The sequence below is a fragment of the Scyliorhinus canicula genome, chromosome 3, assembly GCF_902713615.1.
Source record: "Scyliorhinus canicula chromosome 3, sScyCan1.1, whole genome shotgun sequence".
Lineage (NCBI taxonomy): Eukaryota > Metazoa > Chordata > Chondrichthyes > Carcharhiniformes > Scyliorhinidae > Scyliorhinus > Scyliorhinus canicula.
This window is the reverse complement of record NC_052148.1, coordinates 57,191,697-57,216,778: the sequence shown is the minus strand read 5'-3', so window position 1 is coordinate 57,216,778 and position 25,082 is coordinate 57,191,697. Positions and strand designations below refer to the sequence as shown.

General features: G+C 44.9%; 1 protein-coding gene across 9 annotated transcripts in view; it reads right to left on the bottom strand.

Annotated features, from left to right (window-relative positions):
* Window positions 1–25,082, bottom strand: part of nedd4l (NEDD4 like E3 ubiquitin protein ligase) — a 542,434-nt gene that overhangs the window by 388,600 nt on the left and 128,752 nt on the right. For all 9 annotated transcript variants that reach the window (XM_038790578.1, XM_038790580.1, XM_038790576.1 and 6 more), the window contains exon 2: window positions 13,941–14,014. In XM_038790578.1, coding sequence (XP_038646506.1) covers window positions 13,941–14,014 — 74 coding nt within the window. The remainder of the gene's footprint in view (window positions 1–13,940; window positions 14,015–25,082) is intronic.

The window sequence follows — 25,082 nt, the reverse complement described above, 5'->3', positions numbered from 1 at the left end:
TTTCATTTTCTTGCAGTTTGGCAGCCATATGGTCGAATAATGTGAGCTTTTTGTTGCATTTAATCTTTTATCAGTTAGCTGACAACAGACGCAGACATGAGGTGAAGAAAAGCACCAGTGTGAAAAGATCTGGGAATCCAAGCATCCTACACATAGCATATCTAATGTGTCAAATTTATTGTGTACTGTTCCCAAAGTATTCAAAACAAGGTTATTTTTTTCAGGGGCACAAGTGACTGAAGATAGAATCTGTAAGCAGACTTTGACCTTTTTTTTAAAAAACTTGCATTTATGTCAAGCATTTCATGATTGCAGGACATCCCAATCTCTTTCCCAATGGCCGAATAAATACTTTGAAGTTTAGCCTCATCGTAATGCAGGTAAAAATAGCAACCACTTTCCACACTGCAATAACTCACAACCAGTGGTTGGTGTTAGTTTCAAACTAACTCATACAAATGTGATGGAAGTTATTGCTCTCTTTAACAGTGGTGTGGGCATTAGATAAATTGAATTTGGATAATCTCAACTGGATAAACTCTCATAAATAAATACTAATTGGCAGTCTTTCCTCCACAAGGATGAGTAATGTAGGAACATTGGGCAAAATTCTCCCCTACCCGGCGGGGGGTCGCGGCGTAGACCACTCCAGCGGCGGGCCTCCACGAAGGCGCCGGAGTGGCTCCCGCTCCGCTGACTGGCGGCAAAACTGGCGCAACGGCCTTTGGCGCAACACCGCCCGGTGTCAGGGTTGGCCGAAAGGCCTTTGCCGGTCGGCGCGAGTCCGCACATGCGCCGGAGCGACAGCGGCCGCTGGCGTCACCACCGGCACATGCACGGTGGAAGGAGTCTCTTCCGCCTCCACCATGGTGGCGGAAGAAAAAGAGTGCCCCCACGGCACTGGCCCGCCCCGATTGCGGGCCAGGCCATCGTGGGGGGCACCCCCGGGGTCCAATCGCCCCGCGCACCCCGCAGGAGCCCACTCGCGCCGCCAATCCCGCCAGCACAAAGGTGGCTAAAACAACATCGACGGGATTGGCCTGACAGCGGCAGGAGTTCGGTCCATCGCAGGCCGGAGAATCGCCGCGGGGGCACACCAATCGGCAGGGCGCGATTCACGCTCCCGCCGATTCCCGGGTGGCGGAGAATTCCAGCCATGGCGGGGGCGGAATTTACGCCGGCCCCAGGTGATTCCAATGACACTGCAGGGGGTCAGAGAATTCCGACCATTGTGTCAATTGTTTTTTTCAAGGTTAGGTTTTCCTGCACTTCAGGTGCAAAAGAAAATGCTCCCTGCCCTCCCTCAAAGCCAAAGGGTTGCTGCAGGCATCACGTAAAATCACGTTGGGTGTCTTTTTTTCTACCATTGAACTATGAATTTGTTTCAACATTTATATTGCACTCTTGGGATTGGAGTGAAGAAAAACAGGAAAAACGCAGGGTTCAGAAATGCAGTACAATACTCGGAGTTCAGTTGTCTAGTTTTAGCAATCACCTTTCTGCTGTGAGTCAAGTTGAACAATTATGTTCTAACATTTTGGTTTGTGAAGATCCATATAGAGTAATGTGGAAGTTGCAGCTGTGTTTACCGTGGAATCTGAGCTTTCAAGTAAAAAAATGTCATTAAAAACTGAGGAGCATATTATTTCCCTGAATCTGTTATGTAACAGAGAAGACTTTGCATGAAAATAAAGTAGGCCCCAATTGTTTGAAGCAAACCCAAGGAAAGGGTCTTGGACTGTCCTACACATTAGTGTTGGACTGTGTTAACATTGGTTTACTTTTTGGTTTATGTTTTGCTGTACATGCTTCTTAAAAGGATAACATTCCAATGTTCCACCCTGTGGCCTTTCATCTTGAGCAGAATTGTGACCTTCTTCACAATTTTACCTTCCATGTCTGCTGTCTGTAGCCATTGTTTTGCCACACTAATTTTGTACTTGCTGAGAATTTCAATGCCCTTCCTTTCTACCAGATCAGAATATATAGCAACAATAGTGCTTTCTCTTGGTTTAAATCCCAATCTGACATTAATTAAACATTCCTACCGAACAGGTTTCTTACTGTACAGAAAACGTAACAAGACTGTTTCATTTATGCAGCATAAATTTCATGAAGATGGTAGGTAAATCGTCTAAAAATTGCAGATAAAATAATATTTGGTCAGCATGGATTTTATATAATGGAATTGCCCAGGGGTCGGTGTCAGAAGTCCTGCTTTTCTTGATGCATATTAATGGCAAAGAATGAAATTTAATGCATGGAAGTGTGAAGTGAAGGCATTTTGGTCGGGAAAATGAGAGGCAATAAAAAATAATAAAAGATACAATTCTAAAAGGGATGCAGGGCCATAGAGTACAAAAGCAAGGAGACTATGATGAGCATGTATAAAACATCTGGTTCGGTCTCAACTGGAGTAGTCCAGTTTAGTACATTACACTTTTGGAAGGATGTGAAAGTATTTGAGAAGGTGCAGAAAAGATCCACAACAATGATGTTTTTCATTCCTCAAAACAGTTAGGTGAACAGATTAGAGACAGTGAGGTGGTTCATCTCAGAGAAGGTTAAAAGGGAATTTTATCCAGCTGGGATTGGAAACAGGTGCGGAGGCAGATGTTGTAGCCTCGCCTCGTTGATCGCCCGAAGGGGGATTCTGTTGGGATGGAGATCAGCTTCTCCACTTGGCATGGTGGGGGGACCTGCTGCAATTCTCGACTCTTGAGAAGGTCAAATTTGAACTGAGGGAAAGGATGGAGGGGTTCTACAATTCATGGGCGTTATTCATTTTGCATTTTCAAGAATTGGATTACATCGAACATTGGGAAGGGGGACTGAAGGGGACGATTCTTCAATATGGCGGCCAAGTGTTCGCGCTGTCGTGTTTCACAACGGCACGAACAGGACCCGGGCATGACCTATTCTGGCCCCCACAGGGGGCCAGCACGGCGCTGGATCGGTTCACGCTGCTCCAGCCTCCGTACGCGCCGCCAAATGGGCGCCGCGCCAACCCGCGCATGCGCAGTTGGGCCAGCTCAATCCTGCCAGCCCCGACCAACATGGGGTCAGTGTTCAGGGGCCGGCCACAGCGGAAAGTAGGCTCGGGGAGGGGGAGGGGGGTGGAGGAGGCCGGCACGCCGATCAGTGGGCCCCAATCGTGAGCCAGACAATTTTCCCGCCGGCGCAAATGGCGGCAATTCTCCGCGGCTCGAAGAATCGCCCCCAGTATGTATTAATGGTGACTCTGGGTGATTTCTGATTCCCCTTTTTGTTATTTGATTACGTTAACATGCAGGCTAATGTTTGGGGGTTTGATGCGAGGTTGGGATTGCGGTTATTGATATGGGGATTGACATTGCATTCGTTACTGCTTATTGTTAATTTGGGAGAAAATGTGAAAAAGGAGAATAAAAATATTTTTTGAAAAAGGAATTTGATACAGGTGTTCAAAATCATGAGAAGTCATGACAAGAGCAGCAGGGTAGCATGGTGGTTAGCATAAATGCTTCACAGCTCCAGGGTCCCAGGTTCGATTCCCGGCTGGGTCACTGTCTGTGTGGAGTCTGCACGTCCTCCCCCTGTGTGCGTGGGTTTCCTTCGGGTGCTCCGGTTTCCTCCCACAGTCCAAAGATGTGCGGGTTAGGTGGATTGGCCATGCTAAATTGCCCGTAGTGTGCTAATAAAAGTAAGGTTAAGGGGGGGGGGGTTGTTGGGTTACGGGTATAGGGTGGATACGTGGGTTTGAGTAGGGTGATCATGGCTCGGCACAACATTGAGGGCCGAAGGGCCTGTTCTGTGCTGTACTGTTCTATGTTCTATGTTCTAAGAGTAAATTCCAGAGAAACTATTCTCATTGGGAGATGAATTGAGAACCAGAGGACGCTAATTTAAGGCGATTGGCAAAAGAAGCTATGGCAACATGAGGAAAACCTTTTTTTATACAATGAGTAGTTATGAAGTAGAAGACGTTGCCGTAGTGTATGGTGGAGACAGATTAAATAATGATTTTTATAAGAGATGTGGATCACTTATCTCAAGAGAAAATAATAGCAGGGCTACAGTAGAAAGACTGAGGCAGTTTGTACTCGCATGTAACAAGATCTGGATAAAATTCAGACTTGAATTTAAGTGGCAAGTAAGAAATTCAATGTAATTATTGGCGCTGAATCCCCCACTATCAATATCATTGGGTTTACCAATGACCAGAAACTGAAGTGGACCAGCAATATAAATACTGTGGCTACAAGAGCGAGTCAGAGGCTGGTAACTCTGCAGTGAATGTTTCACCCGTTGACTCCCCAAAACCTATCTACCATCCACAACATACAGCCAAGAATGCAATGTAATACTTTCCACTTGCCTGGATGAGTGCAATTTCAACAATTTTCAAGAAAATTGATACTATTCAAGACAAAGCTGGCCACTTGATTGGCACCTTATCCATCATTTTAAACATTAGCCCCTCCATCACCAATGTACAGTAGCACAAATGGAGACATTCTCTCCATACACATTCAATTTTAAACTAGTTCAGCAGGGAATTGGGAACCTGAATTCTGGCTCCAGTACACCAGAAGTTGAGAGTAGTGAGGTCATGAGTAAGGTTTCAAAGTTGCAGGAGTGTACCGGCAGGAAGGAAGGTGGTTTAAAGTGCGTCTACTTCAATGCCAGGGGCATCCGGAATAAGGTGGGTAAGCTTGCGGCATAGGTTGGTACCTGGGACTTTGATGTTGTGCCCATTTCGGAGACATGGATGGAGCAGGGCGAGGAATGGTTGTTGCAGGTGTCGGGGTTTAGATATTTCAGTAAGTTCAGGGAAGGTGGCAAGAGAGGGGGAGGGGTGGCATTGTTAGTCAAGGACAGTATTACGGTGGCTGAGAGGACATTTGATGAGGACTCGAATACTGAGGTAGTATGGGCTGAGTTAAGAAACAGGACAGGAGAGGTCACCCTGTTAGGGGTTTTCTATAGGCCTCCAAAAAGTTCCAGAGATGTAGAGGAAAGAATTGCAAAGATGATTCTGGATAGGAGCGAAAGTAACAGAGTAGTTGTTATGGGGGACTTTAACTTTCCAAATATTGACTGAAAAAACTATAGTTCGAGTACTTTAGATGGGTCCGTTTTTGTCCAATGTTTGCAGGAGGGTTTCCTGACGCAGTATGTAGATAGGCCAACAAGAGGCGAGGCCGCATTAGATTTGGTACTGGGTAATGAACCAAACTAGCACTTTGGTGATAGTGACCACAATTCGATTACGTTTACTTTAGTGATGGAAAGGGATAGGTATATACCGCAAGGCAAGAGTCATATCTGGGGGAAAGGCAATTATGATGCGATGAGGCAAGACTTAGGATGCGTCGGCTGGAGAGGAAAACTGCAGGGGATGGGCACAATGGAAATGTGGAGCATGTTCAAGGAACAGCTACTGCGTGTCCTTGATAAGTATGTGCCTGTTAGGCAGGGAGGAAGTGGTCAAGCGAGGGAACCATGGTTTACTAAAGCAGTTGAAACACTTGTCAAGAGGAAGAAGGAGGCTTATGTAAAGATGAGACATGATGGTTCAGTTAGGGCACTTGAGAGTTACAAGTTAGCTAGGAAGGCTCTAAAGAGAGAGCTAAGAAGAGCCAGGAGAGGACATGAGAAGTCTTTGGTAGGTAGGATCAAGGATAAACCCTAAATATCTTTCTGTAGATATGTCAGGAATAAAAGAATGACTAGGGCAAGAGTAGGGCCAGTCAAGGACAGTAGTGGGAAGTTGTTTGTGGAGTCCGAGGAGATAGGAGAGGTGCTAAATGAGTATTTTTCGTCCGTATTCACACAGGAAAAAGACAACGTTGTCGAGGAGAATACTGAGATACAGGCTACTTAGACTAGAAGGGCTTGAGGTTCATAAGGAGGAAGTGTTAGCGATTCTGGAAAGTGTGAAAATGGGCCGGATGGGATTTATCCTAGGATTTTCTGGGAAGCTAGGGAGGAGATTGCTGAGCCTTTGGCTTTGATCTTTAAGTCATCTTTGTCTACAGGAAAAGTGCCAAGAAGACTGTAGGATAGCAAATGTTGTCCCCTTGTTCAAGAAGAGGAGTAGAGATAACCCCGGTAGCTATAGACCAGTGAGCCTTACTTCTGTTGTGGGAAAAGTCTTGGAAAGTTTTGTAAGAGATAGGATGTATAATCATCTGGAATTGAATAATTTGATTAGAGATGGTCAACACGGTTTTGTGAAGGGTAGATCGTGCCTCACAAACCTTATTGAGTTCTTCGAGAAGATGACCAAACAGGTGGATGAGGGTAAAGCAGTTGATGTGGTGTATATGGATTTCAGTAAAGCATTTGATAAGGTTCCCCACGGTAGGCTATTGCAGAAAATACAGAGGCATGGGATTCAGGGTGATTTAGCAGTTTGGATCAGAAATTGGCTAGCTGATAGAAGACAAAGGGTGGTGGTTGATGGGAAATGTTCAGACTGGTGTCCAGTTACTAGTGGTGTACCACAAGGATCTGTTTTGGGGCCGCTGCTGTTTGTCATTGTTATAAATGACCTGGAGGAGGGCGGAAAGGATGGGTGAGTAAATTTGCAGATGACACTAAAGTTGGTGGAGTTGTGGACAATGCAGATGGATGTTAAAAGCTACAGAGGGACATAGATAAGCTGCAGAGCTGGGCTGACAGGTGGCAAATGGAGTTTAATGCAGAAAAGTGTGAGGTGATTCATTTTGGAAGGAATAACAGGAAGACAGGGTGCTGGGCTAATGGTAAGATTCTTGGTAGTGTGGACGAGCAGAGAGATCTCGGTGTCCATGTCCCTAGATCCCTGAAAGTTGCCACCCAGGTTGAGAGGGCTGTTAAGAAGGCGTACGGTGTGTTAGCTTTTATTGGTAGAGGAATTGAGTTTTGGAGCCATGAGGTCATGTTGCAGTAGTACAAATCTCTGGTGCGGCCGCATTTGGAGTATTGCGTGCAATTCTGGTCGCCACATTATAGGAAGGATGTGGAAGCATTGGAAAGGGTACAGAGGAGATTTACAAGGATGTTGCCTGGTATGGAGGGAAGATCTTACGAGGAAAGGCTGAAGGACTCGAGGCTGTTTTCGTTAGAGAGAAGAAGGTTAAGAGGTGACTTAATTGAGGCATACAGGATGATCAGAGGATTAGATAGGATGGACATTGAGAGCCTTTTTCCTCGGATGGTGATGTCCAGCACGAGGGGACATAGCTTTAAATTGAGGGGAGATAGATATAGGACAGATGTCCGAGGTAGATTCTTTACTCAGAGTAGTACGGGCATTGAATGCCCTGCCTGCAACAGTAGTGGACTCGCCAACACTAAACGCATTCAAATGGTCATTGGATAGGCATATGGACGATAAGGGAATAGTGTAGATGGGCTTTAGAGGGGTTTCACAGGTTGGCTCAACATCGGGCAGCAGGGTAGCATGGTGGTTAGCATAAATGCTTCACAGCTCCAGGGTCCCAGGTTCGATTCCCGGCTGGGTCACTGTCTGTGTGGAGTCTGCACGTCCTCCCCCTGTGTGCGTGGGTTTCCTCCGGGTGCTCCGGTTTCCTCCCACAGTCCAAAGATGTGCGGGTTAGGTGGATTGGCCATGCTAAATTGCCCGTAGTGTCCTAATAAAAGTAAGGTTAAGGGGGGGGCTGTTGGGTTACAGGTATAGGGTGGATACGTGGGTTTGAGTAGGGTGATCATGGCTCGGCACAACATTGAGGGCCGAAGGGCCTGTACTGTTCTAAAATGTTCAAGGCTATCAGGTCTCCTGAAGCCTTTTTCAAGAGAAGAGTGACCTATTTGCTAATCCTTTCCTGATATGCACCACCACACATTTCTGTGTCCAGAACTGCATGCTGTACTTGAGGTGGGATCTAACTAAGGTTTAGATTTTAAATTCTATAGACAGGTTCAACATTTTAAAGATAGAATCCTGTCAAGCTGCACCAATCCTCCAAACAAGCACCCAAACCTCGGCCCACACCCCGCTCTATCCCTGTAATCCCACCTAGCCCACACATCTTTGGAGGACCGGAGCATCCGGAGGAAACCCACACAGACCAGGGGAGAACATGCAAATCCCACACAGTCACCCAAGGCTGCAAACGAACTGTCCCTGGCACTCTGAGACAGAAGTGCTAACAACTGTGCCACCATGCCTCTTTGAACTCTAAATAATAAGCACAGCCCAGAGCAGTGACTATCCTATCTAACTAAAACATAATTAACAGGTTGAATAATATAATATAAAAAGATAGAAAGCTTCTGAAATGCACTGAAAACCTAACCGAAGCAAAGACTGGGCGCACTTGGGGCAAATTAGCATGGAATTATAACAAAGACAGTTTCTCCTAACAATCTACACAGACGCCTAACAAGAGGGCAAAGAATCAAAACTCCCCAAATCTATAAATGGAAGAAAACAAATCAACGCAACCAAGAGCTATAAACAGCGAAGAACCTGGATATTTTGGGACGCTGTGATCAATGAACAAATGCAAAGTTCTGAGATTTTTGAAACGGATAATAACCAGGCAAAATATAAAATAAATAACTCGCAGCTACAAGAAACAATGCAAGCAGAATCTTGGTAATATTGCCGGCAATTCAAACTGCATGGTGAAGAAAGCAAATAGAATTTTTGGCAGTATAGGTAGAGTAACAGATCAGAAACCTTAAAGTGAGGTTATGTGAAGTACTCATCCTGGCCTATCTGCTGCACTCTGGTTAATGTGTTATGAAAATGACATCCAGTATCAGGGAAGGTGGAACAATTAAACAAATAAGAATCGTCACTGGACCCACCTACATCCCTAGCAGTTTATTTTTCTTGGAATAAAAAGGCTAGTGGTTTTTAAAAATGATGTGCAATAATTGTGTACCGTTGAACTAAATAGCAGCAAAGTTAGTGGCAGAATAATTTTTTTCTGTTCTGTTCTATTCTATTCAAATTGGAAAAAAAAGAAACATACATGGGCAGTAAAGCAACCTTTAATTTCAGGCCAGCACAAAAAATTTCATGGTAACTGTTTTAAATACAGGCAAATAATTTGCAGGCCAAGACATCCCGCAGTCCACCACAAAGGTAAAACACCCAAAAAAGAAACAAACACAACTGTAATTTCTTCAACTAAACATGAAAACATGAGTTTGCAAACATATATACACAAGTTGTTACAACTGCAGGTACAAAATCATGCAGTTAACATTTTCCCATTATGTATCTCATTCTCACATTTATTAAAAAAACGGTCCTTGTGAATTTTTCACTAATTAAATGGCCAATGGTGGCACTAGATAACTTTAGTTTTGTATGCTGTAGCTCCTCAGTCTACGGAAAGCTGCAACAGTGCTTCGCGAATTTTGCTGTTTAACTAGAAATATCAAATTATCATATGAAAGAGAATATGATGGAGGGTTTTAAAATTGAGACTGAGTTGTGTCTGTTTATGTTAGTAGTTATCTCCTACCCCCTTACCCTGCTTGACCTAAACATTATGCTGTCTGAATCCTTGAATACACACTTTGGGCGGAACTCTCTGCTCCCGCGCAGCATCGGGAAGGCCGTCGTGAACAGCATGCGCGATTGCCGTCTTCCCCTCCGGTGCACCGCAAGACTTGGCGGCTTGATCTTGCGGGGCGGCGGAGGGAAAAGAGTGCGTCTCTTGGAGACGCCGGCCCGACAATCGGTGGGCACCGATCGCGGGCCATACCCTCCCAAGCACGGCCCTGGTGCTCACTCCCCTCTCCGTCCCCCACAAGCCACAAACAAAACTTTGGCGCCATGTTCACGACGGCAGCGACCAGATGTGGTTGCCACCGCCGTGAACCGGTCGGGAACGTCAGGCCTCTCGGCCCATCTGGGCCGGAGAATCGCCGGTCGCCGTGAAAAACGGCGAGCGGCGATTCTGCGAGCGGGGGGTGGGAGAATCGCGGGGGGTGCCAGGGTGGCGTGTCGTGAGTCGCCCGGCCCTCCCATGATTCTCCCACCCGGCGTGGGGAGTGGAGAAACGCGCCCTTGGTCTTTTTATTCATTCTTGGAATCAGAAAGTCACTGGCAAGTCCAGCATTTATTGCCCATTACAAATTGCCCCTTGAGAGGGTGAATGTGAGCCACCTTCTTCAACCACTGCTGTCCATGTGGGATACGTATACCCATAGTGCTGTTAGGGAGGGGGTCCCGGGATTTTGGTCCAGCAACACTGAAGGTTTGGTCAAAATGAGCGGTTTGCCGGCCGTTCAGAGAGCATAAAAGAGTCAACCCACATTGATGTGGGTCTGGAGTCACTTGTTTCATGGTCACCATTACAGAGACCAACCTTCAGTTTCAGATTTTTTTCTTTAAGAACATAAGAACATAAGAACATAAGAACTAGGAGCAGGAGTAGGCCATCTGGCCCCTCGAGCCTGCTCCGCCATTCAATTAGATCATAGCTGATCTTTTGTGGACTCAGCTCCACTTTCCGGCCCGAACACCATAACCCTTAATCCCTTTATTCTTCAAAAAACTATCTATCTTTACCTTAAAAACATGTAATGAAGGAGCCTCAACTGCTTCACTGGGCAAGGAATTCCATAGATTCACAACCCTTTGGGTGAAGAAGTTCCTCCTAAACTCAGTCCTAAATCTACTTCCCCTTATTTTGAGGCTATGTCCCCTAGTTCTGCTGTCACCCGCCAGTGGAAACAACCTGCCCGCATCTATCCTATCTATTCCCTTCATAATTTTAAATGTTTCTATAAGATCCCCCCTCATCCTTCTATATTCCAACGTGTACAGTCCCAGTCTACTCAACCTCTCCTCATAATCCAACCCCTTCAGCTCTGGGATTAACCTAGTGAATCTCCTCTGCACACCCTCCAGCGCCAGTACGTCCTTTCTCAAATAAGGAGACCAAAACTGAACACAATACTCCAGGTGTGGCCGCACCAGCACCTTATACAATTGCAACATAACCTCCCTAGTCTTAAACTCCATCCCTCTAGCAATGAAGGACAAAATTCCATTTGCCTTCTTAATCACCTGTTGCACTTGTAAACCAACCTTCTGTGACTCATGCACTAGCACACCCAAGTCTCTCTGAACAGCGGCATGCTTTAATATTTTATCGTTTAAATAATAATCCCGTTTGCTGTTATTCCTACCAAAATGGATAACCTCACATTTGTCAACATTGTATTCCATCTGCCAGACCCAAGCCCATTCACTTAACCTATCCAAATCCCTCTGCAGACTTCCAGTATCCTCTGCACTTTTCGCTTTACCACTCATCTTAGTGTCATCTGCAAACTTGGACACATTGCCCTTGGTCCCCAACTCCAAATCATCAATGTAAATTGTGAACAATTGTGGGCCCAACACGGATCCCTGAGGGACACCACTAGCTACTGATTGCCAACCAGAGAAACACCCATTTATCCCAACTCTTTGCTTTCTATTAATTAACCAATCCTCTATCTATGCTACTACTTTACCCTTAATGCCATGCATCTTTATCTTATGCAGCAACCTTTTGTGTGGCACCTTGTCAAAGGCTTTCTGGAAATCCAGATATACCACATCCATCGGCTCCCCGTTATCTACTGCACTGGTAATGTCCTCAAAAAATTCCACTAAATTAGTTAGGCATGACCTGCCTTTTACGAACCCATGCTGCGTCTGCCCAATGGGACAATTTCTATCCAGATGCCTCGCAATTTCTTCCTTGATGATAGATTCCAGCATCTTCCCTATTACCGAAGTTAAACTCACTGGCCTATAATTTCCTGCTTTCTGCCTACCTCCTTTTTTAAACAGTGGCGTCACGTTTGCTAATTTCCAATCCACCGGGACCACCCCAGAGTCTAGTGAATTTCGGTAAATTATCACTAGTGCATCTGCAATTTCCCTAGCCATCTCTTTTAGCACTCTGGGATGCATTCCATCAGGGCCAGGAGACTTGTCTACCTTTAGCCCCATTAGCTTGCCCATCACTCCCTCCTTAGTGATAACAATCCTCTCAAGGTCCTCACCTGTCATAGCCTCATTTCTATCAGTCGCTGGCATGTTATTTGTGTCTTCCACTGTGAAGACCGACCCAAAAAACCTGTTCAGTTCCTCAGCCATTTCCTCATTTCCCATTATTAAAACTCCCTTCTCATCCTCTAAAGGACCAATATTTACCTTAGCCACTCTTTTTTGTCTTATATATTTGTAAAAACTTTTACTGTCTGTTTTTATATTCTGAGCAAGTTTAAACCTTATAAATTAAATTTACTGATTAATTGAATTTAAATTCTACCAGCTGCCATGGTGAGATTTAACCATTGTGCCTCAGAGAAATAGCTAGGCCTCTGGATTACTAATCCAGTGACATTCCCACTAGGCTACCATCGCCACTTGAGAAATTGAGTGGTCGATTTATTGTGGAACAACCAGGAATGTGGGAAAAGTACACAGGATGTTTCAGAAGGTAGAATTTCTTGTCTCACCAGCTGAAGAACACATCCCTGCCAATCATGGCAGCCCCACAACCATTTTACTTTCCGTTAAGCATTAACTGGCTGGAGGTGGAACTTCTGTCCCTCACTCGGGAGTAAGTCCTGCCTCAGAGAGAGATGCCAGTCAAATTGATTGGGTGGACAGCACTGTAGTCCCAGCAGTGCCAATCCAATGGGAGCATGGCCACTGTAAGAACTATAACCAGTCCCACTGGTCTAAGTGCCAGCTAGGTGCAGGTCATGGGGCAGGGAAATGATGGGAAGGCCAAGAGTGGTGGTGAGGTTGTGCTGGCAAAACCACTTGGGGGAAGGGGGTCAGAGACATCAACGTCTGATCTGGAAAGGGGGCCGGTGATGGAGATGCCCCTTTCCCACCCAGAGCCTGAACAGTGCGACCCGTCAGGCATCTGTCCCAACTCCTCCAGCCGGCCACAAAACTGTGGCAGAGTGGGAAGCAAATGTTGAATAATTGCCCACTTAAGGGCTTCATTTGGAGTCTCCCTCGGCCTCGCCTATCGCTGTAAAAATGCATTCAGGCCAGGGGCAGGGATGAAGGCAACCTGGGGAATTTCACGGGTGTTCCTCCCCCTCCCCCCTGCTGACAGGCCATGAGATTCTGCCCATTATCTCATCATCTAATAGGTCCTAACTAACAACATTGGATTGGATTTATTTATTGTCATGTGTACCGAGGTAGAGTGAAAAGCATTTTTCTGCGAGCAGCTCAACAGATCATTAAGTACAGGGGAAGAAAAGGAATAAAAGAAAATATATAATAGGCAACACAAGATATACAATGTAGCTACATAAGCACTGGCATCCGATGAAGCATTCAGGGTGTAGTGTTAATGTGGTCAGTCCATAAGAGGGTCATTTAGGAGTCTGGTGACAGTGGGGAAGAAGCTGTTTTTGAGTCTGTTCGTGCGTGTTCTCAGACTTACTGTATCTCCTGCCCGATGGAAGAAGTTGGAAGAGTGTGTAAGCCGGGTGTGAGGGATCTTTGATTATGCTGCCTGCTTTCCCCAGGCAGCAGGAGGTGTAAATGGAGTCAATGGATGGGAGACAGATTTGTGTGATGGACTGGGTGGTGTTCACGACTCTCTGAAGTTTCTTGCGGTCCTGGGCCGAGCAGTTGCCATACCAGGCTGTGATGCAGCCCGATAGCATGCTTTCTATGGTGCATCTGTAAAAGTTGGTACGGGTTAATGTGGACATGCCGAATTTCCCTAGTTTCCTGAGGAAGTATAGGCGCTGTTGTGCTTTCTTGGTGGTAGCGTCGACGTGGGTGGACCAGGACAGATTTTTGGAGATGTACACCCCTAGGAATTTGAAACTGCTACCCATCTCTACCTTCGGTATGTTTAAAGCTCACTGTCTAATTCATTCACTTCTTCATGCTCAGCTTTTAATCAATCTCATAGCAATAAAAAATACCTTGTGAAAAGAGTGTACATGCAACATACCTGGCTCCAAAGATGTCTTTCTTAGCCAAATCAATGCCTGAAATAAGCTTGACTCTGAGGACACGGGATTCTTCCTGAAAGCAGAGGATAAAGCACTTTTTTGTTAAATAAACTCCTTGTTTGTTTAATGAACAGCAAAGGTGCATAATTTTGAAGTCAGATAATGAATGATAGCTCCCTGATGATTCAGCATTTTAATGTCCAACATTAGGCGAACTATCAAGCCCAAAACGGTGCCAGGTTCAACTACCCAATCTGCGTTTCAGTTTATGACAGCAATAATGGCCTGAAGAGGGGGTCATGAGTCCAAGTTCCCACTCCTGTCTATTGGCCAATGACCTCTGGCTGAAGTTATCTCTGAATTTTCAACGTAGTGGTGCAGATACTATGCAAGTAGAAAAAAAACAGAGGAAGTTCCTTCAAAAATATCAGCATTTAACAAAGTATCCATTGTCCAGGCATGGTATTTGTATTCCATACCTACACAAGAACAACTTTGCAGTTCTAGGTAAAAGCTGTAATTATAGCATATCAGGAGAACTGCAGAATTAACATCCGAGTTTGCTTCAAGCACAAATCAGGCATTGCAAAAAGCAGTTAGGGCATGCAGTTTCTACTGCAAATCTCGGCTCTGCACAATCATAAAAGTTTATATCATTGTTTTTTTTTAAATGACCTCTTCTGATCAGAAGTAAACAAGGACAGTCATACAATATATACAAGCAAGGAATTTGGAAAAGTAATCCCACCTGATTGCTATTAGTTAAAATCACACCTTCAAAAGATTAGAAAAGCTCAATAGTCCAAATCCTGATTTTGAGGCAACTCGCGACCATCATGGACATGCAAAAAATTGAGGGCTGCAAAGCTTGACAAAAAGCACTTGGTTTTGCAATGCCATTCTGGCAGGCAAAAGCATCAATCCTATGCAGTTAAGGCATTAAATAACTTGGGCCAAGTTCAGCTTGATGATGAGCAAACTAACTGGGATCTAGCATCAATTCAGCACCACACTCAAATTTAAAATAATAAGACAATGGTACAAAGGTGTCTCCTCAAGGAGCAGGCATCAAATAACTTGAAGGTGAATTTACAATGTGTACATTACAAGCTTACAATTGGTGTAAAGCAGTTTACCTCAACTCTTGGGAGTGTGAACGTAACCCAAGGATAGCTAACTTCAGCATCCGAATAATGTAGGTGGGAAATGTCATCACAACAAAGGTATAAATTTGTGCAAAAACAAAAAGGTCCCCACAAGAAGTTTGGGCTGCAATTCATAACAATGTCAACAGTATTTTCAAATAAATGCAGAGAGCAAGGGAATATCAAGCACAAATCAGTTCTAAACTTCAAATCAGGAAGATAAATGTTGCATTACTACATCAGAAAGGTTAGAGATGCAGAGTCAGTCTGGTGTATCTCGGAATAGAACAGCGTAGCCTGCAAGGGAAAAATGTATTGGCTGGGAATTTCCTCAGACCTGGACCTCTCAGCCAACCTAGTTTCTCCAAGATTCACCAAAAGGCAGCATGTAGGTAAGGAAGAGGGGTCGGGACAAGGATAGGTCCCAGGAGAATTCTTATAGCTAACTGTTTGGTAGCGGGAGGGAAAACATGCTCGAGCTGCTTTCTCTATGATTGGATAGCTGAGAATGAAGTCCAGATGAGGACAATTCCACTGGGTTGGAAAGTGAAGGTTATTTGTGGAGGATGGTGTCGTCAGTCTTGTCAAAAACTTCAGAAAGAATAACACACCCCAGGTGCAAGAAATGTCATTTGTAACTTGGGCCGTACCTGTGCTGAGATAGAGGCAGTGACGTGATTGAAAAGATTCAAGTATGGAAATGTGGGAAAGGTGAGCATGGATTTGGGAGAAGACATGTTCAATCATCTCAAAGAGGTAGGAAAAATTGGAAATTGGGCAGCTAATTGCAAGAACACACTGAGGATTTAAAACAAAATTAGAGGATGACGCAATGGCTTTCAAAGGAGGAGCCAGCAGCTGAGCAGAGGAATGCACGCAGACTGTCAGGTCACGATGAGGGGGGGTTCGCAGGAAGAAATGCTCAGTGGTCACTCGTTTAATGCAAATCTGAGAGGGGGGGGTGGGGCGGTTTGCCTGTCTTTTGAACAAAATAATCTTGGATTGGGTACAAGCGTAAATATGAGACCAAGATGCGGATTCAGGGTTCAGGCAGGTTCAAGTACACGTTGCAGAGGCAGGAGAATAGATAGGTGGTTTCAATGTTTGCAACATATAAGTCAATGGGCTCTTTGCACCATGGATGGTGAGGGTGAGGGGGCAGGAGCAAGGGTTTTAAAAAATAATTGGTTGCGGAGAAAATAAACCAGATTATCTCTCTCCGGGTTTCTGGCAGAGGAAAGTGAGGCTTAACAGGGTTAAATGTGTTTTAGCCAGGTTGATAACACTGCCTCTAAACAAAAGGAAAAACAAAAAATAATTTCAACATTTTAGGCAAAAAATATGAATTTGGTTGGATACCCATTATTAAAATACCAGTGAACGTATCCCTGTGGAAGATAATGTCACAATGAAAAGTGACAAAATTAGATTACAACAAAAGGATCGACGTTAGAAATAGGCACATTTCTGGGCAGCACGGTGCGCAGTGGGTTAGCCCTGCTGCCTCACGGCGCCGAGGTCCCAGGTTTGATCCCGGCTCTGAGTCACGGTCCGTGTGGAGTTTGCACATTCTCCCCGTGTTTGAATGGGTTTCGCCCCCACAACCCAAAAGATGTGCAGGGTAGGGGGATTGGCCACGCTAAAATGCCCCTTAATTGGAAAAAATGAATTGGGTACTCTAAATTTATATTAAAAAAAAGAAATAGGCACATTTCTTATAAACTGGGGTGTTAAGCTGCTGGTCTGCTGAATTTGTTTATTTGGATTTTATGAGGCAGACTTTGAAATTGAAAATTCTGATGAAATAATTTAAGATATAACCTTGGTTCACAGTAAACTCCAAAGAGGGATGAACATACTCACAGCTGAGCAGTATAGCCATTTGCAAAGAAGCTGCTAATTCTCAGTCAAATCTATGTCAGATTGCTATCAGATTGGTATGCTGAGCCATTTACACTGCATTAATGATTTACAGTTCTTACGAGACAGACTTGAGGTAGAAAATTATGTAACCAAAGTAACCTTACTGTAGATTCCACAATGACCACATTCTTCATAAACTAGTTAGAATTCATAAGCTCAGGCAGTCTGCTGACTGACATTGAACAGAATTAAGTTAGCCAACTACATTCCATCCACCTATCATGTTTAACTGTTCACACATCAAGTGCAAATTACAGTACGTCTAACAATTGGTACAGAGCTGAAAACAAATCATGAGGTACAATATTCTAGCACAGCTGTAACCAATATTTCAGAGACAGGGGAAAAAAAAGTGTAGCGACAAAGGAATCCTTTGTAAGGGCAGCACGGTGGCACAGTGGTTATCACCGGTGCCTCACGGTGCCAAGGTCCCAGGTTCGATCCCAGCTTTGGGTCACTGTCCTTGTGGAGTTTGCATATTCTCCCTGTGTTTGCGTGGGTTTCGCCCCCACAGCCCAAAAATGTGCAGGCTAGGTGAATTGGCCAAGTTAAATTGCCCCTTAATTAGAAGAAAATGAATTGAGTATTCTAAACTTATTTTGAAAAGAAAATAATCTGTTTAAAATACAGTACACCAGATAAGAGGGGAAACAAGGAGGTAAAAGGAGATGGTGTTCCTGTGTCGTTTAAGGCAATCTAATTGCAGGGAACATTTCTTTTGAGCACAATTCAGTTGAAATTTTGTCTGCTGGCTAAAATAGTTTAAACCTGCAATAACTGAAAGACTCTGAACAGTGAATTGGATTTCTATGAGAACCAAGTTGAGAAGAGAGTTCTTAATGCAATATGCCACTGTTAAAGAACATTAGAACTAGGAGAGTTCTGAGATAAGGTGGCTATGTTTAGGACCCTAATGACACTTGTTTGAGTCCTTCCTTTTGATTTCCCTTCCTTCCCATTTCTTTTTGCAATTTATTTTGGTCTATGAACTCATAACGCACCTTTAAGCAGTGGAATTAAGCTGAGGCGGCCTGGTAATCAGGACAGTGTGTTCCAGGATTTGTTTCCTGGAAAGCAGATTCGTTGGCATCGAGTACCAGCTGTGGAGGAAGATGGTTTGATTGGTTAGCTGGCAACCTGTGGGTTGACCAGCAAGTGTTCTAACTGACAGTCTGTGATTGGTTCCTGCGTGAGGCGACTGAGCGAGGTGAGCAGAAGTGATTAGGCCTTGAAAAAAGAAGGAACTCTCTCTCTCTGCTGAAGTAAAGGACTGCTTTAATGTTCAAAAACCAGTGAGTGCCTGGCACATCTTTACTATGTAGTTGAGGGGCTGGTTTAGCACAGGGCTAAATCGCTAGCTTTGAAAGCAGACCAAGGTAGGCCAGCAGAACGGTTCAATTCCCGTACCAGCCTTCCCGAACAGGCGCCGGAATTTGGCGACTAGGGGCTTTTCACAGTAACTTCATTTGAAGCCTACTTGTGACAATAAGCGATTTTCATTTCATCTCAAATGATCTTGAATCGACAAAGAAAATACAGATTTTCCAAAGAAAACCATGCAGGATGGAGGAGCTGTATAGCTCACCCCTCCTCTTCCACCTTTTCGGACTTGCTTTGGGATTGAAGGAGAGATAGAAAAAAGTTAGTGTGAAAACAACAGATCAGTAGAAAAATGTAAAACAAATTGAAAATCTAATTAAAACAAATAGGGAAGCAGGGTCAGGTGATGTGTTGTAGCTGCAGCATGTGGGAGCTGGTGGACCCAATCTGTAGCAAATGTTGGTTGCTCAAGTAACTTCGACTCGGAGTGACGAGCTGGAGTCGGCTCATGAAGAAAGTACGGCCATGTGGGATAGAGGGAAATTTGGCCAATTGGATGAGTAACTGGCTATCACATAGAAGACAGAGAGCGGTGGTGGATGGAAAATCTTCAGGCTGGAGGCCAGTTACCAGCGGTGTACCACAGGGATCAGTGCTGGGTCCTCTGCTATTTGTGATTTTTATCAATGACTTGGAGGAGGGGGCTGAAGGGTGGGTCAGTAAATTTGCTGATGACACCAAGATTGGTGGAGTAGGGCAGCACGGTGGCCTAGTGGTTAGCACAACCGCCTCACGGCGCTGAGGTCCCAGGTTCGATCCCGGCTCTGGGTCACTGTCCGTGTGGAGTTTGCACATTCTCCCCGTGTCTGCGTGGGTTTCGCCCCCACAACCCAAACAAAAAACGTGCAAGCTAGGTGGATTGGCCATGCTAAATTGCCCCTTAATTGGAAAAATAATTGGGTACACTAAATTTCTTTAAAAAAAAGATTGGTGGAGTAGTAGATGAGGTGGAGGGCTGTTGTAGGCTGCAAAGAGTCATGGTAGGATGTAGAGCTGGGCCGAAAAATGGCAGATGAAGTTTAACCCTGTGCGAGGTGATTCATTTTGGTAGGAAAAACCCGAATGCGGATTACAGGGTCAACGGCAGGGTTCTGAGGAATGTGGAGGAACAGAGAGATCTTGGCGTTCATGTCCACAGATCTCCGAAGGTTGCCACTCAAGTGGATAAAGCCGTGAAGAAGACCTATAGTGTGTTAGCATTTATTAACAGGGGGCTTGAGTTTAAGAGCCGTGGGGTTATGCTGAAACTGTACATGACCCTGGTGAGACCACATTTGGAATATTGTGTGCAGTTCTGGTCACCTCACTATAGGAAGGATGTGGAAGCATTGGAAAGGAGATTTACCAGGATGCTGCCTGGTTTGGAGGATAGGTCTTATGAGGAAAGAATGAGGGAGCTAGGGCTTTCTTTTGGAGCGGAGGAGGATGAGAGGCGACTTAATAGAGGTTTATAAGATGATGAGGGGGATAGATAGAGTGGACGTTCAGAGGCTATTTCCTCAGGTGGATGTAGCTGTTACAAGGGGGCATAACTATAAGGTTTGGGGTGGGAGATATAGGAGGGATGTCTGAGGTAGGTTCTTTACTCAGAGAGTGGTTAGGGTGTGGAATGGACTGCCTGCTGTGATAGTGGAGTCGGACACTTCAGGAACTTTCAAGCGGTTATTGGATAGGCACATGGAGCACACCACAATGACAGGGAGTGGGATAGCTTGATCTTGGTTTCAGACAAGGCTCAGCACAACATCAAGGGCTGAAGGGCCTGTTCTGTGCTGCAGTTCTATGTCCTATGTTCTTCAGGCATTGTGACACATCAAGGAGGGGGAGCGTTACCTGGATGCTGTGTTTCAGGAGTAGTTACATCCCTTCGATTAACATTCAGGCAGTCTTCAGGGACAGGAGGGTGTGACTACAATGAGGCAGGTGGAGGGATCCAAGAGGCAGCACTGCCCTTCTCCAACTGGTTTCAGATTCATGCTCCCTGTGTGGACGAGAGTGGGGACTGTAGGATGAGCAAATTGACCAGAACAGCATGGTGCAGGGAGCCATTCAAATGGGGGGGGGGGGGGGGGGTGTGAAGAGGAAGGGGGGGTGAAAAGAGAAATGTAGTCATCCTCAGGGGAATAGACACTGTTCATCTGTAGCCAGGATCAAGAGTCCTGAAGGCTGTATTGCCTGCTCTGTGCCAGGGTTCAGGATATCTGCTCCAGGCTGGAGAGTAACTTGCAGTGGGAGGATGATGATTCTGCTGTTGCGGTTCATGTATGTACTAACAACAGAGGTAGAACGAGGAAAGAGGGGCTGCGTAGATAGTTTGAGGAGCTAGCACTAAATTCAGCAACAGAACATCCAAGGCTCTAATCAAGGATGACTGCCTAAGCTGCATGCAAATTGACATTGGGAATAAAATTAGAGAAATTAATAAGGGGTTCAAAGATTGGTCTGGGAGGAATGGATTTCAGTTTGTGGGGCACTGACATCGGCACTGGGGAAAGTGGGGGCTGTACTGTTGGGGCAGCCTACATCTGAACTGTACTGGAATCAGTGTTCTTGCAAACCACATAACTAGGGAACTAGCAGATGTAATATACTTGAATTTCCAAAAAACGTTTAAAAGATACTACGCAAAAGTTACTTAATAAGCCAAGAGCCCATGGTGTTGGGGGAAAGCATATTAGCAGGGATATAGAATTGGCTAATTGATAGAAGACAGAGTTGGGATAAGAGGGGCAATTTCAGGATGGCAACCTGTAACCATGTTAGATGCGAAGGCACAGGTAAAAATTGTCAGTTGTCTGCATAAACATCAACTTCTCAGCTGCTGTGAGAGAGAAGATAATTTCCCATGATTGCCAAATTCCTCAAACAGTTAGGCCACACTTGGAGTATAGTGTTCAATTCTGGTCGCCACACTACCAGAAGGATGTGGAGGCTTTAGAAAGGGTGCAGAAGAGATTTACTAGGATATTGCCTGGTATGGAGGGCATTAGCTATGAGGAGCGGTTTAATAAACTCGGTTTGTTCTCACTGGAACGACGGAGATTGAGGGGCGCCCTGATAGAGGTCTACAATATTATGAGGGGCACAGACAGAGTGGATAGTCAGATGCTTTCCCCCAGGATAGAGGGTTCAAGTACTAGGGGGCATAGGTTTAAGGTGCGAGGGGCAAGGTTTAGAGGAGATGTACGAGGCAAGTTTTTTTTTACACAGAGGGTAGTGTGTGCCTGGAACTCGCTGCTGGAGGAGGTGGTGGAAGCAGGTACGATAGTGATATTTAAGGGGCATCTGGACAAATACACGAATAGGACGGGAATAGAGGGATACGGACCCAGGAAGTGTAGAAGATTTTAGTTCAGACAGGCATCATGGTCGGCACGGGCTTGGAGGGCCAAAGGGCCTGTTCCTGTGCTGTACTTTTCTTTGTTCTTTGTTCTTTGTATCTGCAAGGGAGGCATCCAACTGATCCAACCAAGAGGAGCCAGTCAGCATCCTGTTTGGTCTTTCCACCACAAGGTATGCTCAACTGGTGTGGAAAAATAGTCAAGGACAGAAATTTGTCACCCCTTTGGAAAATTAAGGAATTATGGTGCCGCAAATTGATTTTTGCAAAACCTAGATTCATTCACCCAAATTATGAAGAAACTCCAAAGTCTTGGAGCTGTTTATTCTGAGAGACGGCTCAGTCTGTGATCATTCTAGCACACAACATTTACTGGGGAATGAAGAACCACAGAACACTCATATTTCTGTGGGTGCCATGGTATGCATAACCAGGAAACATGGGCTCAAGCTTAGAATGGGAAAGGAGCACATAAAGTTTAGATTTAAGTACTTTGCAGAGAGGGTGGTGAACCTGTGAAATTTACTGAGGAGATTGATAGTGCTGAAATTTAGGAAATGCTTTTTGAACAAGTGGCCAATTACCAAATATTTGTTTTTCACATTGTTAACATTGAACACACAATATACAGTGCAGAAGGAAGCCATTCAGCCCATCAAGTCTGCACCGATCCACTTAAACCCTCACTTCAACCCTATCCCCTTAACCCAATAACCCCTCCTAACCTTTTTGGACACTAAGGGCAATTTGGCATGGCCAATCAACCTAACCTGCACGTCTTTGGACTGTGGGAGGAAACCGAAGCACCCGGAGGAAACCCACGCCGACACGGGGAGAACGTCACACAGGCAGTGACCCAGCAGGGAATCGAACCTGTAACCCTGGTGCTGTGAAGCCACAGTGCTAACCGCTATGCTACCGTGCTGCCTTGAAGGGGGATTCTTTCAGACTCCCAGTCCCACGCTTTGTTATTCTCTCATGTAGATAGATTATCGCTGTAAATATTCATCTATTTTTTCATATATTCATATTCAGGGGACAAATGTTCACGTCATTCTGTCGCAGCTTTACAAAAGTCTATTTCTTTGATTATGCAAGCATGGATGTCAATCTATGGTCCTTAATAATTACTTCACTAATTGCAGAGGTCTGAAAAATATCAACCAATTGAATCACCCAATCAAGGCGCTTTGCTGAATTGAATTTTTCGCGTTTCTGCCCAACGTCTTTTGTTGCTAACATGTGAAAATAGGCCTCGGCATTATGACTGCAATATGTTGCCAATCTCTCCTGACAAAACTGATGCAAAGGTTCAAGTTAAAATATTTTTATTAGTTCTTAGCATGTTGGAGCAAATCTGTAAAAATCCAAAATTTAGTTCCCATCCTTATTTACTCGAGATTATGGTGGCTGGTCAGTGTAGCACACTCTTAAAATGTTATAGCCAGTAGTGTTAGAGAGTTCCCATGAGGATTAAAGAATAGCATTATATGCCCAAACCGGGGTGCAGCGTGACTTGGAAAGGACCTTTAAGTTGATGCTGTTCTGGATCACATGCTATCCTGGTCTTTCAAAGTGGTAGAAGGATGGGTTCAGGAGATGGTTTCTTTGAGGATGCAAAAAGCAGGGTCAATAAAGAAGTACCAGTAGATGTAGTGTATTTGGATTTCCAAAAGCTTTTTGATAAGGTGCCACATAAAAATGATACTACACAAGATAAGAGGTCATAGTGTTAGGAGTAATATGTCAGCTTGATAAAGAATTGGTGAATGAACAGGAAGCAGAGAGTCAGGATAAATGGGTCACTTGAAGGTTGGCACGCTGTAACTAATGGAGTGCTATAGGGATCAGTGCTATGGCCTCAATTATTTATAATCTATTTCCATGGCTTGGGTGAAGGGACCAATTGTTGATGATACAATGATAGTCGGCAAGCAAGTTGTGAGGTGGATACAAAGAGTCTGCACAGTGATTTAGATAGGTTAAATGATTGGGTAAAATTGGAAGCGGAGATTTAGGCGGTACTTAACAAGCAACCCGCCGGCGGGATTTTATGGTTCTGCCATTGTCAACGGGATTTCCTGTTGAATGCACCCCTTGTCGCCAGAAACCCGAGTCTGGGGTGCGCCGTTGGTGGGAGCGGAATATCATGCCAGCATCAACAGCCAGTTAATTCCGCCCATCGGCCGGAATGCCCTGGCCACTTGCTGCCTGCGGGTTTCCCAGCAGCGTGGGGTGCCTTCCATGGCACTGACAAAAAACGGGGGTAGAGAATCCCGTCGCCAGTGAACGGCACACCAGGTTCTCTGTCCTTACTAGCAGCTGTAGTGGGGTAGACCCGCAATGGAGAAACCAGCCCATAATGTGAGAACCTGTGAGGTTGTCCACTTCAGCAGGTAGAACAAGAAATTTAGTTGAGGGCGAGGTAGGACTCGCAGGACTTTCCCGATCTACCCATTTTTCATAATTTATTGGGACCCCCATGTCCTCTTTAATCTGTGGAATTATAGAATCGCTGGAGTCCCGACAGTGCAGAAAGAGGCCATTCAGCTCATCGAATCTGCCCCAACCCTTTGAAGGACCACCTTACCTAGGCCCTATCCCCTGCCCTGTAACCTCACCCTGAGGGGCAATTTAGCATGTCCAATCCACATGACTTGCATATCATTGGACTGTGGGAGGAAACCGGAGCACCCGGAGGAAACCCATACAGACACGGGGAGAATGCGAAAACTCCACACAGAGTCACCCAAGGTGGGAATCGAACCCGGATCCCTGGTATGAGAGGCAGCATTGCTAAATACTGTGCCACCATGTCCCCCTTCTGGAACCTCTCTTCCAAAAACATTTTCTTTTCATCCATGTTGCACAATGCAATCTCTTCCTCCTGATAGGTCTTCCTTACCTCCCCTAGATGGCCTGGCCGATTCATAAATGTTGGGAGCTCAAGGGCAAACAAATCTGCGTTGCCAAGATTCATATTGGAGTCTTTCAGCCCATAATTAATTGCAGCAGTGTACTGATTAAATCTGGTATTTAACCTTTTGTTTGCAATAAAAAGCAGAGCAATTAATAAGGAAATAAAATAGAAAATGATCCACTATTCTGAAATGATTTGAGTTTACCGATTTATACGTTTCAGTGCAAATGGTATCCCTTTTGGAATCACAGCACACAATTCGATTCACCACATCCACACTGATGTTTACTAATCCAGAAATAATTGTTCCAATTTGGTATAACTCCACTTCCCCCAACAAATTAATGGTTAGGGAACAATTAGTGTCTTCATATAATTAACAGTGGCATGCCTACAATCAAAGGTATATTCTGCACAATTGGACAGCTATGTT